General features: G+C 46.4%; 1 protein-coding gene across 2 annotated transcripts in view; it reads left to right on the top strand.

The window, feature by feature from the left end:
• The window catches only part of LOC141152606 (transmembrane protease serine 11C-like), a 53857-nt gene that overhangs the window by 17659 nt on the left and 19870 nt on the right, over positions 1-16328 (top strand). For both annotated transcript variants that reach the window (XM_073637168.1, XM_073637161.1), the window contains 3 exons: positions 2360-2499; positions 12006-12073; positions 13969-14126. In XM_073637168.1, coding sequence (XP_073493269.1) covers positions 2360-2499; positions 12006-12073; positions 13969-14126 — 366 coding nt within the window. The remainder of the gene's footprint in view (positions 1-2359; positions 2500-12005; positions 12074-13968; positions 14127-16328) is intronic.

Below are 16328 nucleotides of genomic sequence, written 5' to 3'. Positions count from 1 at the left end.
GGGGACCTGTGCGCAGTATGGGGAGGGCCTGTGCGCAGTATGGGGGGGGCCTGTGCGCAGTATGGGGGGGAACCTGTGCGCAGTATGAGGGGAGGACACCTGTGCTCAGTATGGGGGGGTACCTGTGCGCAATATGGGAGGGGGAATCTGTGTGCAGTATGGGGGGGATACCTGTGCGCAGTATGGGGGGGAGGAAAACACCTGTGTTCAGTATGGGGGGGACCTGTGCGCAGTATGGGAGGGGGAACCTGTGCGCAGTATGGGGGGGAGGAAAACACCTGTGCGCAGTATAGGGGGGAGGTACCTGTGCGCAGTATTGGGGGGGGACCTGTGCGCAGTATGGGAGGGGGAACCTGTGCGCAGTATGGGAGGGGGAACCTGTGCGCAGTATGGGGGGGGGACACCTGTGCGCAGTATGAGGGAGAGGAAAACACCCGTGCGCAGAATAGGGGGGAGGAAAACACCTGTGATAAAGTTTGGGGAGGGGAGGAAAACACCTGTGCGCAGAATGGGGGGGTAACCTGTGCGCAGTATGGGGGGGGACCTGTGCGCAGTATGGGGGGGGACTTGTGCGCAGTATGAGGGGGGACGGACACCTGTGCGCAGTATGGGGGGACCTGTGTGCAGTATGGGGGGGGGCTGTGTGCAGTATGGGGGGGACCTGTGTGCAGTATGGGGGGGACCTGTGCGCAGTATGAGGGGGGGGACACCTGTGCGCAGTATGGGGGGGTACCTGTGCACAGTATGGGAGGGGGAACCTGTGCGCAGTATGGGGGGGGGACACCTGTGCGCAGTATGGGGGGGGGAACACCTGTGCGCAGTATGGGGGGGCTGTGCGCAGTATGGGAGGGGGAACCTGTGCGCACTATGGGAGGGGGAACCTGTGCACAATATGGAGGGGGAACACCTGTGCGCAGTATGAGGAAGAGGCAAACACCTGTGCGCAGAATGGGAGGGAGGAAAACACCTGTGATAAAGTATGGGGGGGGGAAGACATCTGTGCGCAGTATGGAGGGGAGGAAAACACCTGTGCGCAGTATGGGGAGGGAGGGAACCTGTGCGCAGTATGGGGGGGAATCACCTGTGCTCAGTATGGGGGGGAGGGAACCTGTGCGCAGTATATGGGGGGGGTGACCTGTGTGCAGTATGTGGGGGAGGGAACCTGTTCGCAGTATGGGGGGGAGGGAACCTGTGCGCAGTATATGGGGGGGGAGGGAACCTGTGCGCAGTATATTGGGGGGGTGACCTGTGTGCAATATGGGGGGGAGGGAACCTGTGCGCAGTATATGGGGGGGGTGACCTGTGTGCAGTATGTGGGGGAGGGAACCTGTTCGCAGTATGGGGGGGAGGGAACCTGTGCGCAGTATATGGGGGGGGAGGGAACCTGTGCGCAGTATATTGGGGGGGTGACCTGTGTGCAATATGGGGGGGAGGGAACCTGTGCGCAGTATATGGGGGGGAGGGGTGCGCAGTATATGGGGGGGTGACCTGTGCGCAGTATGCGGAGGAGGGAACCTGTGCGCAGTATATGGGGGGGTGACCTGTGCGCAGTATGGGGGGGTGACCTGTGCGCAGTATGGGGGGGAGGGAACCTGTGCATAGTATATGGAGGGGTGACCTGTGCGCAGTATGGGGGGGTGACCTGTGCGCAGTTTGGGGGGGTGACCTTTACGCAGTATGGGGGGTGACCTGTGCGCAGTATGGGGGGGTGACCTTTGCACAGTATGGAGGGGGTGACCTGTGCACAGTATGGGGGGGTGGACCTGGATGGGGACATGTGCACAAGATGGGGGATCATGTCTGCAATATGGGGACCTGGATGGGGGACATATCTGCAATATGGGGACCTGGATGGGGGACATGTCTGCAATATGGGGACCTGGATGGGGGACATGTCTGCAATATGGGGATCTGGATGAGGGACATTACGACAAGAATGGGACCAGGATGGGACGTTACTTCAAGATGAGGACCAGGATGGGGCCATTACTACAAGATGAGGACCTGGATGGGGACATATCTACAATATGGGGACCTGGATGGGGATATACCTACAATATGGGGACCTTGATGGGGCACATTACTACAAGATAGGGACGAGTTCAAAAGGTGTATAGAAAAAAAATGGTATCACTAAAAATGTCACTTTGTCGTGCAAATAATGCAGCCCCCAAATTAAATGTTTTTCCGTGTGCGGCCCATATACCCAGCTGAGTTTGAGACCCTGCTCTAGACGATGTTTTTTTTATTACACAACATTAATTTATACAGAATGTGTCTAGATTGCACCCTAAAAAATCTGCTCCCTTGATCTTTTAGAATCAATATTTATTGCTGGTTTCACATTTTTCTTCAACAGTTAAACGCAATTCTGAGTCCAGTAATATTCGACATTACTTCAGGGGTTCATTCCGAATTCTTAACGTAAATTACAATGATGCTTACGCGGACAGTAGCAGTGATGAATTCAGAAGGCTGGCAGCTGATACCGAATTCATTGTGAGTATACAATAGGCTTATCGCCAAGTTATGTAACGTGTATATATATATATATATATATATATATATATATACATATATATATATATATATATATATATATATATATATATATATATATATACACAAGGTGGTCCAAAAGTAGGTGGCCAGAAAATAATAACATTTATTTTGATTTATATATAAAATTATATTTACTAACACAAGCATAACATTGACAATTAAATTTTATTCTGAACAATAATACAAAAGCCCTTAAATTTTATCAACGCAGGAGCTCAAACTGTTTTCCATTACAATTTGCACAGCTTTGGAGTCGCCTCTTACGCTTCGACAAACTTTTTTGCACAAGTCTCTTTGGGTATTAATTTCTTGAAATGCATCTCTTATGTAATTTTTCAAATCACTGACACTTTTTGGTTTTCGACTATAAACTTTGTCCTTGAGTACTCCCCAAAAGAAAAAATCCATTGGGGTCAAGTCTGGTGAATGTGCCGGCCAATCAAGTGGGCCTCTTCGGCCAATCCATTTATTAGAAAATGTTTCATCAAAATACTCGCGGAGTACTCTTGAATAATGTGGAGGGGCCCCATCTTGTTGGAAATAAAGGTCATTTGAATTAGGCTGTTGCTGTAACTGGGGAACAACTTGATTCATTAGAATTTCGAGATACTTATCTCCTGTGACTGTTCCATCAAAAAATATTGGTCCTAAAACACCAAAACTTGAAATACCACCCTAAACATTGACACCAGGCTCATTTAGTTGTTGCTCTAATGTTAAATGCATGTTCTCCTTATACCAGTAAATACAATTATGTCTGTTAATATGGCCGGATAATTTGAAAGAAGCTTCATCACTCCACATAATGTTATCTAAAATTACTGGATTTTCTTCAATTTCGTTAAGCATAATCTCACTAAATTGCAGCGGCCTGTCTGGATCATCCTCCAATAAACCATGAATTAGACGTGGACGATAAGCTTTCCACCCAATAGATTTCAGGATTTGCATGATAGAAGCTCGTGAAATTCCCAATTCCAAAGAGGCTCTTCTGGTGGACTTTTTTGGACTCTGAACAAATGTTTCAGCAACAAGTTGATTATTATTTTCTGTACAAACTGTTTTGGGTCGACCAGTTTTTGGAGCATTAAGGATTGAGCCAGTGGCATTGAATTTGTCACGAATGCGGTAAATGGTCTGTCTCTTTGGGGCTTGAGTACCAAATGTTTCAACCCAATTTTGCTCTAACGGTTTCAGCATTTTGAGATTTCCAATATTCTGTTAAAATCCATTTTCTTTGATCTGTATTTAAATTATTTGCCATTATGTGTTATCTGAATTATCTGAAAAGAAAACAGATTTGGGGGAGATCTATCTGTGAAAACTAGATCTGTGAAACTGGCTCAGTTGCCCTTAGCAACCAATCAGATTCCACCTTTCATTTTCCAAAGAGTCTGTGAGGAATGAAAAGTGGAATCTGATTGGTTGCTAAGGGCAACTGAGCCAGTTTCACTTTACACCATGTTTGATAAATCTCCCCCTTCATAACTTTGTTACACTTTCTGTCCACCTACTTTTGGACCACCCTGTGTATATGTATATATATATATATATATATATATATATATATATATATATACATATACATATATTATTATTTATTATTATAGCACCATTTATTCCATGGCGCATTACATGTGAAAGAGATATACATGGCACAAACAATTACAGTACATTTTGAACGATACAAGTCGGCGACTGGTACAGGAGGAGCGAGGACCCTGCCCATGAGGGCTCACAATCTGTATATATATATTGGTATTATTAGGCTGCTCTGGCATTAGTGCTTGCTTATTTACAATTTCTCTTCTAAGAAAATCAATAAACTAAAATTGTAATGCAAATTTAAGCGTTTTCTGCCAGCAATGCCAAATTGAGTTTTACTTAGAGGTGCAGTCAGGGCCGGACTGAAAATCAGCCCGGGCGCACAAACCAAAACTTCCCACATGCAAATCGCTGTTTTTTTATATGGGAGTGTATCTTTTCTATACAGTTTGTGGGTGAGAACATTAAAGGAATTCAATAGGTGAAAAATTACAATACGTCCCTCTCCCTGTCTTTAAAAGTTGAGAGATATGCCATTCTGTGACTGCGCCTATGTGCTGTGACCAGGGGCGTACATAGAAGTCATGGGGCCCCATAGCAGAAGCTCTAATTGGGCCCCCCCTACAAAAAATAAATATTTGTCTGTGTCACAGAAGAGCAGATCTCATAACTTTCCAGCCTTTACATAGTAATTTACCTCCTTCTGAAGTCGTAGATTCCTCCTTCATTGCCCCCATAAAGTATGATGCCAACAAAAGTGCCCCCCAAACAGTATGATACCCCTATGGTGCATTCCTCCACATGCACAGTATAATGACCCTATTGTACCCCACTTCAACTCCCACGGCAAAGTATGGTGACCCTAACACAGTATAATCCCCCAACTGTGAACCCCACAGAGCCCTCCATACACTCTCATGGCCCCACACAGCCCTCCAAACAGTATAATGGCCCCCACACAGCCCTCCAAACAGTATAATGACCCCACACAAACATTCACACTGTATAATTGCTTTCATACAGTATAATGGCCCCCCACATAGCCCTCAAAATATTATAATGGCCCCACATAGCCTTTCATATAGTATAATGCACCACCAATAATCTTCCATATAGTATAATGCGCCCCCATAATCCTCCATATAGTATAATGCTCCCCCCATAAACCTCCATATAGTATAATGCGCCCCCCATAATCCTCCATAAAGTATAATGAACTTCCCATTGTCCTCCATAGAATATAATGCACTCCCCATAGTCCTCCATACAGTATATTACACACCCCATAGGGTAAAATGCAGCCCCTATATAATATAATGCACGCCACAGTCCTGCAGTATTATGGGCACCACGTACTCACTGATTTTAAAATACCGTATATTTTAAATAAGCCGACCCGAATATAAGCCGAGGCCCCTAATTTTACCACATAAAAATGGGAAAACCTATTGACTTGAGTACAAGCCTAGGGTGGGAAATGCAGCAGCTATGGGTAAATTTCCCCATCCTCGTATGTGTGGCCCCCTCAATCTCACAATCCCTGGTATGTGTGCCCCCCACAATCCCTGGTATGTGTAGCTTCCTCAATCCCCCAACCCCTGGTATGTGTGGCCCCCTCAATCCCACAATCCCTGGTATGTGTGGCCCCCTCAATCCCACAATCCCTGGTATGTGTGGTCCCCTCAATCCCACAATCCCTGGTATGTGTGGCCCCCTCAATCCCACAATCCCTGGTATGTGTGGCCCCCTCAATCCCACAATCCCTGGTATGTGTGGCCCCCTCAATCCCACAATCCCTGGTATGTGTGGCCTCCTCAATCCCCCAATCCTGGTATGTGTGGCCTCCTAAATCCCCCCATCCTGGTAAGTGTGGCCTCCTCAATTCCCAAATCCTGGTATATGTGGCCTCCTCAATCCCCCAATTCTGGTATGTGTGGCTTCCTCAATCCCCCAATCCTGGTATGTGTGGCCTCCTCAATCCCCCAATACTGATATGTGTGGCCTCCTCAATCCCCCAATCCTGGTATGTGTGGCCTCCTCAATCCCCCAATCCTGGTATGTGTGGCCTCGTCAATCCCCCAATCCTGGTATGTGTGGCCTCCTCAATCCCCCAATCCTGGTATGTGTGGCCTCCTCAATCCCCCAATCCTGGTATGTGTGGCCTCCTCAACCCCTCAATCCTGGTATGTGTGGCCTCCTCAATCCCCAAATCCTGGTATGTGTGGCCTCCTCAATCCCCCAATCCTGGTATGTGTGGCCTCCTCAATCCCCCAATCCTGGTATGTGTGGACTCCTCAATCCCCCAATCCTGGTATGTGTGGCCTCCTCAACCCCTCAATCCTGGTCTGTGTGGCCTCCTCAACCCCTCAATCCTGGTATGTGTGGCCTCCTCAATCCCCCAATCCTGGTATGCGTGGCCTCCTCAATCCTGGTATGTGTGGCCTCCTCAACCCCCCAATCCTGGTATGTGTGGCCTCCTCAACCCCCCAATCCTGGTATGTGTGGCCTTTTCAATCCCCAAATCCTGGTATGTGCGGCCTCCTCAATCCCCAAATCCTGGTATGTGTGGCCTCCTCAACCCCCCAATCCTGGTATGTGTGGCCTCCTCAATCCCCCATTCCCGGTATGTGTGGCCTCCTCAATCCCCAAATCCTGGTATGTGTGGCCTCCTCAATCCCCAAATCCTTGTATGTGTGGCCTCCTTAATCCCCCATTCCTGGTATGTGTGGCCTCCTCAATCCCCCATTCCTGGTATGTGTGGCCTCCTCAATCCCCCAATCCTGGTATGTGTGGCCTCCTCAACCCCCCAATCCTGGTATGTGTGGCCTTTTCAATCCCCAAATCCTGGTATGTGCGGCCTCCTCAATCCCCAAATCCTGGTATGTGTGGTCTCCTCAACACCCCAATCCTGGTATGTGTGGCCTCCTCAATCCCCCATTCCCGGTATGTGTGGCCTCCTCAATCCCCAAATCCTGGTATGTGTGGCCTCCTCAATCCCCAAATCCTTGTATGTGTGGCCTCCTTAATCCCCCATTCCTGGTATGTGTGGCCTCCTCAATCCCCCATTCCTGGTATGTGTGGCCTCCTCAATTCCCCATTCCTGGTATGTGTGGCCTCCTCAATCCAAGTATCCTGGTATGTGTGGCCTCCTCAATCCCCAAATCCTGGTAAGTGTGGCCTCCTCAATCCCCCATTCCTGGTATGTGTGGCCTCCTCAATCCCCCATTCCTGGTATGTGTGGCCTCCTCAACCCCTCAATCCTGGTCTGTGTGGCCTCCTCAACCCCTCAATCCTGGTATGTGTGGCCTCCTCAATCCCCCAATCCTGGTATGCGTGGTCTCCTCAATCCTGGTATGTGTGGCCTCCTCAACCCCCCAATCCTGGTATGTGTGGCCTCCTCAACCCCCCAATCCTGGTATGTGTGGCCTTTTCAATCCCCAAATCCTGGTATGTGCGGCCTCCTCAATCCCTAAATCCTGGTATGTGAGGCCTCCTCAACCCCCCAATCCTGGTATGTGTGGCCTCCTCAATCCCCCATTCCTGGTATGTGTGGCCTCCTCAATCCCCAAATCCTGGTATGTGTGGCCTCCTCAATCCCCAAATCCTGGTATGTGTGGCCTCCTTAATCCCCCATTCCTGGTATGTGTGGCCTCCTCAATCCCCCATTCCTGGTATGTGTGGCCTCCTCAATTCCCCATTCCTGGTATGTGTGGCCTCCTCAATCCAAGTATCCTGGTATGTGTGGCCTCCTCAATCCCCAAATCCTGGTATGTGTGGCCTCCTCAATCCCCCATTCCTGGTATGTGTGGCCTCCTCAATCCCCCATTCCTGGTATGTGTGGCCTCCTCAATCCCCCATTCCTGGTATGTGTGGCCTCCTCAATCCAAGTATCCTGGTATGTGTGGCTTCCTCATCCCCCCCAATCACTGCACACATAAAACAATAAACACTTATACTCACCTTCCTTCCTCACCTCTGCTCCAGCGCTGAGTCCTGTCTGCAGCAGCTCATGTCGGCATCTGAGCTGCGCGCGCTCTCAGAAGCCAAGGTGAGCTGCTGCCGTCACATTCACTCCTCTCCACGCCGGGACTATGGGCGTGGAGAAGCGTGAATATGCTTTCTCTTTAGCGGCGGGCACTGACAGCAGGAGCCGGGGCTCAGCACTCCTCCGTGCCCGCTACTAAAGAGAATGAATATTCCGTCTTCTCCACGCCCATGGGAGTGGAGAAGAGGGAATATTCATGTCCCTTTAGCAGCGGGCACACGTGATAGCTGCAGCAGCGGCTACAGCGTGTGCCCCGCTCCTCCACTGCCGCAACCCGCTCCTCTGCCGCTGCAACCTCCTACTCACCTATCCTCCTCGTTCCCACGCTGCTTGGGGCCCTCACGGGCCCCCTCCGGCCACGGGCCCCATAGCAGTGGCGTGGTCTGCCGCTATTGGCGGTACGCCACTGGCCGTGACCCCTCTGACAACTTTTGGTTTTGGAAAGGGAAACCAGAATTAGGACTTCTGCTATGGGGCCCTTGACTTCTATGTATGTCCCTAGCTGCAGGAGGACCTAAGATATTATAATAATTATAATTTATACACTCAGTCCATCCTCCCACCTCGTTAAAGAGGTTTTCCACCCAGTGCAAATTTTAAGTCAGCAATGTAGCTTGCTGACTACTAACAGAGTGCCAAACACATTCTCATCTGCTTCTCATCCATTTCTCTTAATTTATCAATTGAGAGGAACAGATAAGTATGTGTTTGGCAAAGCACATACTTATGGCCATGTGACAACTGCTTGAACCGCCTAGTAAAGCCGAATCCGGACATTACACTCTTTTAGTATTCAGCAAGCTGCACTGCTGACTAAGAATGTGCACTGGGTGGAAAACCCCTTTAGGGCTCGCTCACACAGACATAACACGGACGAGTGTTATCCGATGTTTCATCGCAGCATGCTGTGAGTGGCTCCAGAATTCGGATCACGCGCACCCAGACAAGTCTATGGGGGCGTGTGAAACATCGGACTACACTCGGATGTCATTCGAGTCCAGTCTGGTTTACGCAGATACAGACAATGGAGAAGATGGAGAAAATGAAGTTCTCCGCAACTGTGATACAATTCTCTCATGTGAGACAATTGGATCTCAGTAAACTGACACTCGGATCAGAGTTTGAGCAGTGCCATTACCATAATCATTCTGATAATCAGGCAATCATCGATCGCGTAAGCGAACCCTTAGGCCACAGCCCCAATATTAGTATTTGGTCAGTATTTTTTCTCAGTAGTGGGAGCCAAAACCAGGTGAGGAACAATCAGAGAAAAGGTATAATAGAAACAAGTCACCAATTCTACATTTATCACCCACTCCTGGTTTTGGCTCCCACTCCTGAGAAATAATACTATCTGAATACTGACCAAATACTGATAGTGGGGCCGTGGCCTTAATGTTATAACCACATAAAGAAAAAATTAAAGATCCTAATGACCGTTCCACAGGATAAGTCATAAATGTGAGATCAGTGGGGGTCCGACACTCAGCACCCCCACCAATAATGTGTTATTTTTTATGGTATCTGACAGAGGTAAACACGCTGAATGGGAGCTGCTTAGCACTACAGAAAGGCTTCTAATCCAGCATCCAGCAGCAGCCAAAACACATTCAGAGAGTTTACCTTCTGCAAGTGCCAGAACAAATAACATCTGATCGCTGGAGGTGCTGAGCGTCAGACCCTCACGAATCACATATTGATGGCTTTTCCTGTGTAAGGGTCATCAATATTTCATTACTGGACAACCCCTTTAACTTGGTGTTTACATGGACAGGCAGGAGTAGATGACCACTAGCTGGTAGTCCTTTAGCGATTGGCGGTTGCTTTTAGCCTGCGTACACTGGGTGACTATGGTAAACCATGTGCACTGAGCGATCTGTTATAAGTGCACTATGAGGATTCTCTGGTGCTGGCAGCGCGACCGAGCTGTGATATGACCTCAAATATATGCATACTCCCGGCTACATTCTGACTAGACACGTCAGACCTTGCTCAATGTAAGTGAATTTGGCGATGCTGCAACGCTTCTAGTCGGAATGTGGCCGAAAGTATGCATATGGCAAACTTGTGGTCACATGACCGTTCGGTCTTACCGCCCGCTTCGGAGAATCCTCACAGTGGACACTGTGCGTGATGTGAGGATTCACAAGTCTGCAGTCACATAGAGAAACTGTTGTGATAAACCTGAACAACCCCTTTAAAAACGCTTATTCGTGATTACATGTCAGTTCCCATGCAGCTTTAGTCCTTCACTGTCCCTATCCCTATCGTATACAGATGCTAACTAAAGCATCAACAAAATATTGGGGCCTAAAGTGATCTTTGTAGGAGCTGATATGCCTTCTATAAGGGCATGGCAATTAGTCCCCACAGAAATCATAACTTCTTGGCCAAATAAGCTCCTGGTGCAAAACTGGCTGTTTTTTTGTAGAGGGAAAATATAATTATCATCAGTTGCAAAGGCCTCCAGGCACTTCTGGACCAGAGGAGGGAAACATGAATATTTAAAGGGGTTCTCCACTACTTTAACATTGATGACCTACCCTTAGGATATCCTTAGGATAGGTCATCAATGTCTGATCGGTGTTGGTCTGACACCTGGCACCTCCACCGATCAGCTGTTCTTGGTGCTGGAGAGAACTGCTCAGTTATGGAACTGCACAGCACAGCTCCGTCTAATGTATAGTGGTCGCAACCAGGTACTGCACATCGGCCTCTTATTTATTTGAATAGGTGGCAAATGTGCAGTACCAGGCTGTTGTCACTATACAGTAGACGGAGCTGTGCAGTTCTGGCCGCTGCCGACACCTGGAACAGCTGATCAGCAGGGGTACCGGCTGTCGCACACCTACCGATCAGACATCGATGACTTATTATAAGGATAGGTCATCAATTTTTACGTAGTGGACAACCTCTTTAAATATAATAAATTTGTCTCTGGGCTGGGATAGAACATTAACTCACCCAGAGACCCAGATTGCTGAAAATTGGGGCAGGAACGACAACACACTGTGGCTGTCTGGTCTTGGTCCTCCCAGGGCATGCATTGAAATCATGGGGAGTTAGTATGATGGCCCCACAAACAGTCCTGCACATAGTATGATGGCCCCACATATAGTCATGCACATAATATGGTGGCCCCTCATATAGTCCCCCATACAGTATAATCCCCCATATAGTATGATGGCCCCACAAAGTACTGATTGATTTAAAAGAAAATACTCACCTCTCCCCATTCCTCGCTGCTCCAGCCGGGCCGTGACTGCAGGATTACTAGGGCCGAAGAGCAGAGCGCGTGCTCTCTGCGCACAAAGAACGCTCTGACCTATGAGAGCGTCAGCACATTCCCAGCTACAGCCACATATGTGTCGCAGAATTCAGTTGATGAATGCTGCACGCGCCCTATGCTCTCGCCTGATTCTATGCCACCAGGCACCTGGAGGATTAAAAGGGCTGGTAGTCGTAAAAATGGGCTGGCTGTCTTCCCCAAGCAGTGCCACACCACAGCCCACCGGGCAAATGTCTGAAAGGGCAGATTAGCAGTCCGGGCCTGGGTGCAGTATTTTTAGACATTATTGTGACTGTCAGATACAAAAGAAAGTTACCTAATTGACATTATTGGTAAAAAGGCATTGTGTGTAAGATTGGAAAAATATATGGCTGCTTTTTTTGCCGTGAACATCACCACTTTTAAAAGACTGGTTCTGGTCTTAAAATAAATAGTGTTAACCAACAATACTACATACTGTCTTTGGATAAAATTTGTGCAGTTTCTTGAAGAAAACTACTTTTCTAATTTCATGCAAACCCTTTAATTTGCACTTTGATCATTTTTTTCTTTTCATGGTCACAGGTAAGAGAAACATATAAGACCTCAGCACTGAAGACCCAATACAATATGTCCAAAGTAATCAGCTTTAGGTAAGCAGTTCCTTGAAATCTTCATAGATAAAAAAAAAAATCAGACCTGACATATAACCCTTATTTCTTGCTCAGTTCACTTTCTTGTTGGGAGGTGAAGGGTGTATAACTGATACCTACCAGGATAGTTCTTGCTAGTATGCGGGCGCCAAAGTAGATATCAAGCACATGTTCTATTGAATAGGTCAGATGCATAATAGCTGCCAATTGTACATAAGTCCTGGAAGGTTTCGCTAGGCGTGGCATCACTAGCCTCGCTCACCTTCTGATAAGGAAATGAACAGGAATAGGAAATATCCCTTTAACATACCTGGTCCAGGCTTGTCTAACATAATGATAAAATTACCATCTGTAATCTATTACAAAAAGTGTGACATGTTAGAACTAAACTTGGGATGCATCCTGTTAGAAAACAGAGAGGACTCTCCTGATCTTTAATATACAGTAGTTTGAAGAGCACATTTAATTAGTTTTAGTATGTTAAATTGGCCATATCATAGAATAGTGTCTGCAGAGATGAATAAAATATATTTTTATTTTTAAATGTTTCATCTATGTTTTGGAGATATCATAAATTATAACCTGAACTTTAGAAACTAATAAGTCCAAGAAGGCATCAGAAGAGATTCTTCTCTTGGGGTGTCTACCTTTTCCCCTGCATCAGTGAAAATAAAATGCCCCAGAAGGTCAGAGAAACATGCTTTCTCCTATGAGATGTAATAATAGACAGCCCTGATATTTGTTGATACCATGTAGTATAGAGCAGAGGTGAATGTGATTACAAACATTTCTAGCTCTCATCTCATGGCAGTCAGCGTGTGGGAAGGCAGTACTTCAGAACTGGGAGTCACTAAAAACACCTCAATCTTTCAACTGTTAGTGTAGTTAGTGTAGGGGGAGAGGATAGAGCTGAGCTATCTGTAATTTCTAACAAACATATCTGCAGCTCTCCTCTCACAGCCCCTGGAGGGCCACACTGACTGCCATGAAATGAATGTTGGTGGTGTTTGTAATCACACTCATCTACACAGTAGACGCAGATAGTAGGGCTGTTATTTTTTCCTCTGCTTTATACCTCCTGCTTATGACTGGACAACATCATTCAGGAGAAAAAGTACACACTCCCAGAGAAGAACCTCTGGTAATGACCCATTGTACTTATAAATTATAACATAAACCTTATTGGTAAAATCTTTGTAACAGAGATGAGAAATTACAGCAGAGAAAAGACGTTTTATTCAGTTCTACAGCTACTATTCCACAATGTAGCCTGTTTGACATGCTAAAATTGGTGAAAGTTTTGTTTAAGATTCCCATACTCCTTCAACTTTCCCTTATAATCTGCCAAAACACTTTATCTTAATGTGAATTAAGCCCATTCTGGCGCAAAGCAGAGATATAGTAACGGTGGTCTTGTACATAGTAGGGCCAAGGAAGGAGTCCTGTGGCACAGAAGACAATTGAGAACGAAAGGGTCTGATACACTAGAAATCTAATAAAGGAGTTATTTGTCAGGCAAAAGCTGATAAATTACTAATCTGAAACATAAGGGGCTGTGACATGTTATATGAAATTTGGGAAGGGTGTAAAGTAGTGATTTGCCACACAAGTCAGCCATACACAATAGATTCGGCAATATATTCACTTGGCCATAAGTCTTGTACCACAACTTCCATCTGAACATGGACAGTTCAGACTGAGCATGTACATTTATGTTAATGAGGAGGATGCTCAGGACTACGGTCCAGGAAACTGTGGTGGTGCCAGTATCAACTCAACTTCTCTTCTTACACATTGAAAGCAAATGCAGTTTTGTGTTGAGGCAAATTTTTCCTGTGATTTTATTAATTATTTTGAAATATTGAGTTGATACAATGAATGTTATTGCTTTGCAGCGCTGTGAGTACTGTAGAATTTGTGATTCTGTTTGAAGTACCGAATGCTGACAGCAAATCATTTTCATCTACTTCTGTTCAGAATATTTTCTATGACAATTTAATTAATGCTTCCGGTTCAAGGTTTGACATCGACAAAGGCTCACTTCAGTTGTCAGGTAAGAAGTCAACAATAATAATAATTTATTTAAATAGTGCCAACATATTCTGTAGCACTGTACAGAGGGGACAAGTACAAACAATATCAGACATTACAGAGTAACACAAAAAAGAGGAGTCTTATAATTGATTAGGTAATGTATTACACATGCATAATAATGTTTGGTGTTCATCCGGTGCCATAAAGAAGTAAACTGCCTACGATGAATGGATCATAGATAAAAAAAAATTATATTGTTTATGATTATCTTTTAGCACCACATCAGTGATTTTTTATTTTATTTTACTTCTGGAATGATGTCACTATTGTAAATTCCCGGCATACTTACCAGTCATCATCTTCTTCTGTTCTCAGTGCCACTCCGCTCGTCTTCTGCAGATTTTGACCTACCGGATCGCTCCAGTGTTTGCTGGGTGAGCTAGAAGGCCCTTCTAAATGTATGTCTATGAGAGCCAGAATGAGGCCAGAACTAGGCTCTCATAGACATACATTGAGAGCTTGTGACTGTTAGCTCAGACTTCTGGACAGTCAGAAGTTGCAGTCACAAGATAGTGGATCGGTACAGGACTAGGGGCAGAGAACATGGATTAGTAGCACCATCCATGCTGGAGTGGTGATATAATAATGCTGGAGTGAGTGCTTACAAGCGCTTTCCAATGGAGCTTGTAAGCACTGTTCTGCAGCTGACCAGATCACTGAATCTGGCTAGCTTCAGTATCCTGCACTCCTCTGATCTTGTAGAGGCAAAGCTGCCTCTGCTTGTAGCATCGGAGACCAGCTTGGGTTCGTGAGGCAGCAAGGCTGCAGGTCAGAGCATCAATAAATCAGGAAGCATTGGAGGCAAAGGAGTGGCCTTTTCTTGTGGCTACCCTAAGGCACACCTGTGCAATGATCATGCTGTCTAATCAGCATCTTGGTATGCCACATCTGTGAGGGGGGTGGATTATCTTGGCAAATGAGAAGTGCACACTTAGGGCTCTTTCACACGTCAGTGTGTCTGGTACATGTAATGACAGTTTCCACACGTATCGGAGACACTGACACACGCAGACCCATTCCAATCTATGGGTTTGCGCACATGTCAGTGTGTTTCCACGGACCATGTGTCCATGTGCTCCACACACTTACATGTCCGTTTTTTATGGATGCACGGTCCGCAAAAGTGTCTCATGCTGAACACACACGGATGACATTCGTGTGTCATCAGTGTGACACGTACTGCGATCAGCACCAGCAGGGACAATGATAAGGGTAGTAGTAGTGTCTGCTCCCGCAGTGTCCACCTGTAAAAATAAGAATAAAATAAAAAATCCATATACTCACCTAAGTGTCTCCCGCTGTAATCCATGCGACCGATCAGCAGAGGAGCTGGGGAGAATGAGCCGCTTCAGCTAGCTCAGGAGTGGTGTCCTGTCACTCACTGAGCGCAGCTTCGGAGCCACTTATTCTCCCTAGCTTCTCGGAGTCAGCGGTCAGAGGATTACAGCGTAGGACATCTCTGCACAGGTGAGTATATGGATTTTATTATTTTATTCTTATTTTTACAGGTGGGGACACTGTGGGAGCAGACACTACTACCCTCATCATTGTACCGGCTGGTGCTGATCACAGCGCCGGCAGGGAACCATGATGAGGGCAGTGTTCAGCACCCGGCGCTTGGGAACAGCGGCACACGGATGCTACACGTGTGACACACACGGACACACGGGACACCGATTTTTCCGGTACCGGAAATATACGGACTTGTGAAACCGGCCTAACACAGATTTAGACAAATTTGTAAACAATCTCTGAGAGAAAATGGCCTTTTGTGTATATAGAAAAAGTCTTGGGCTAAGTGCCCACGATGCAGAAATGCTGCAAATTTTTTCCGCATCTCCCTGACAGGAAAAATGCATGCGCATTTTACACGCGTTTTTCCTGCCAGGTAAAAGCGTTTGTCAAGTGTTTTTGCATGCATTTCTGCATGTGGGTTATCAAGCGCTTTTCCAAGCGATTTTAGCATCACTTGGAAAAGTGCTTGACAACTTGGTCACACTAAATAAATCCATGCAACCGGCATGGATTTATATAGTGTGACCAAGTAATAGTTAAAAAAAAAGAATAAAAATGGTAAAAAATAAAAAATAGAGATTATACTTACCTTCCGATGGTCCCCGGTGTTTTCTCCGCTACGTCCGGTCTGTTGTACGTCTCGCAA

This window comes from Phyllobates terribilis, unplaced genomic scaffold (genome assembly GCF_046119375.1).
Source record: "Phyllobates terribilis strain yellow unplaced genomic scaffold, ASM4611937v1 Scaffold_1__5_contigs__length_1240528914, whole genome shotgun sequence".
In the NCBI taxonomy this organism is placed as follows: Eukaryota; Metazoa; Chordata; class Amphibia; order Anura; family Dendrobatidae; genus Phyllobates; species Phyllobates terribilis.
Note: the sequence above shows the minus strand (reverse complement) of the source record. Positions and strands in the feature narration are given on the sequence as shown.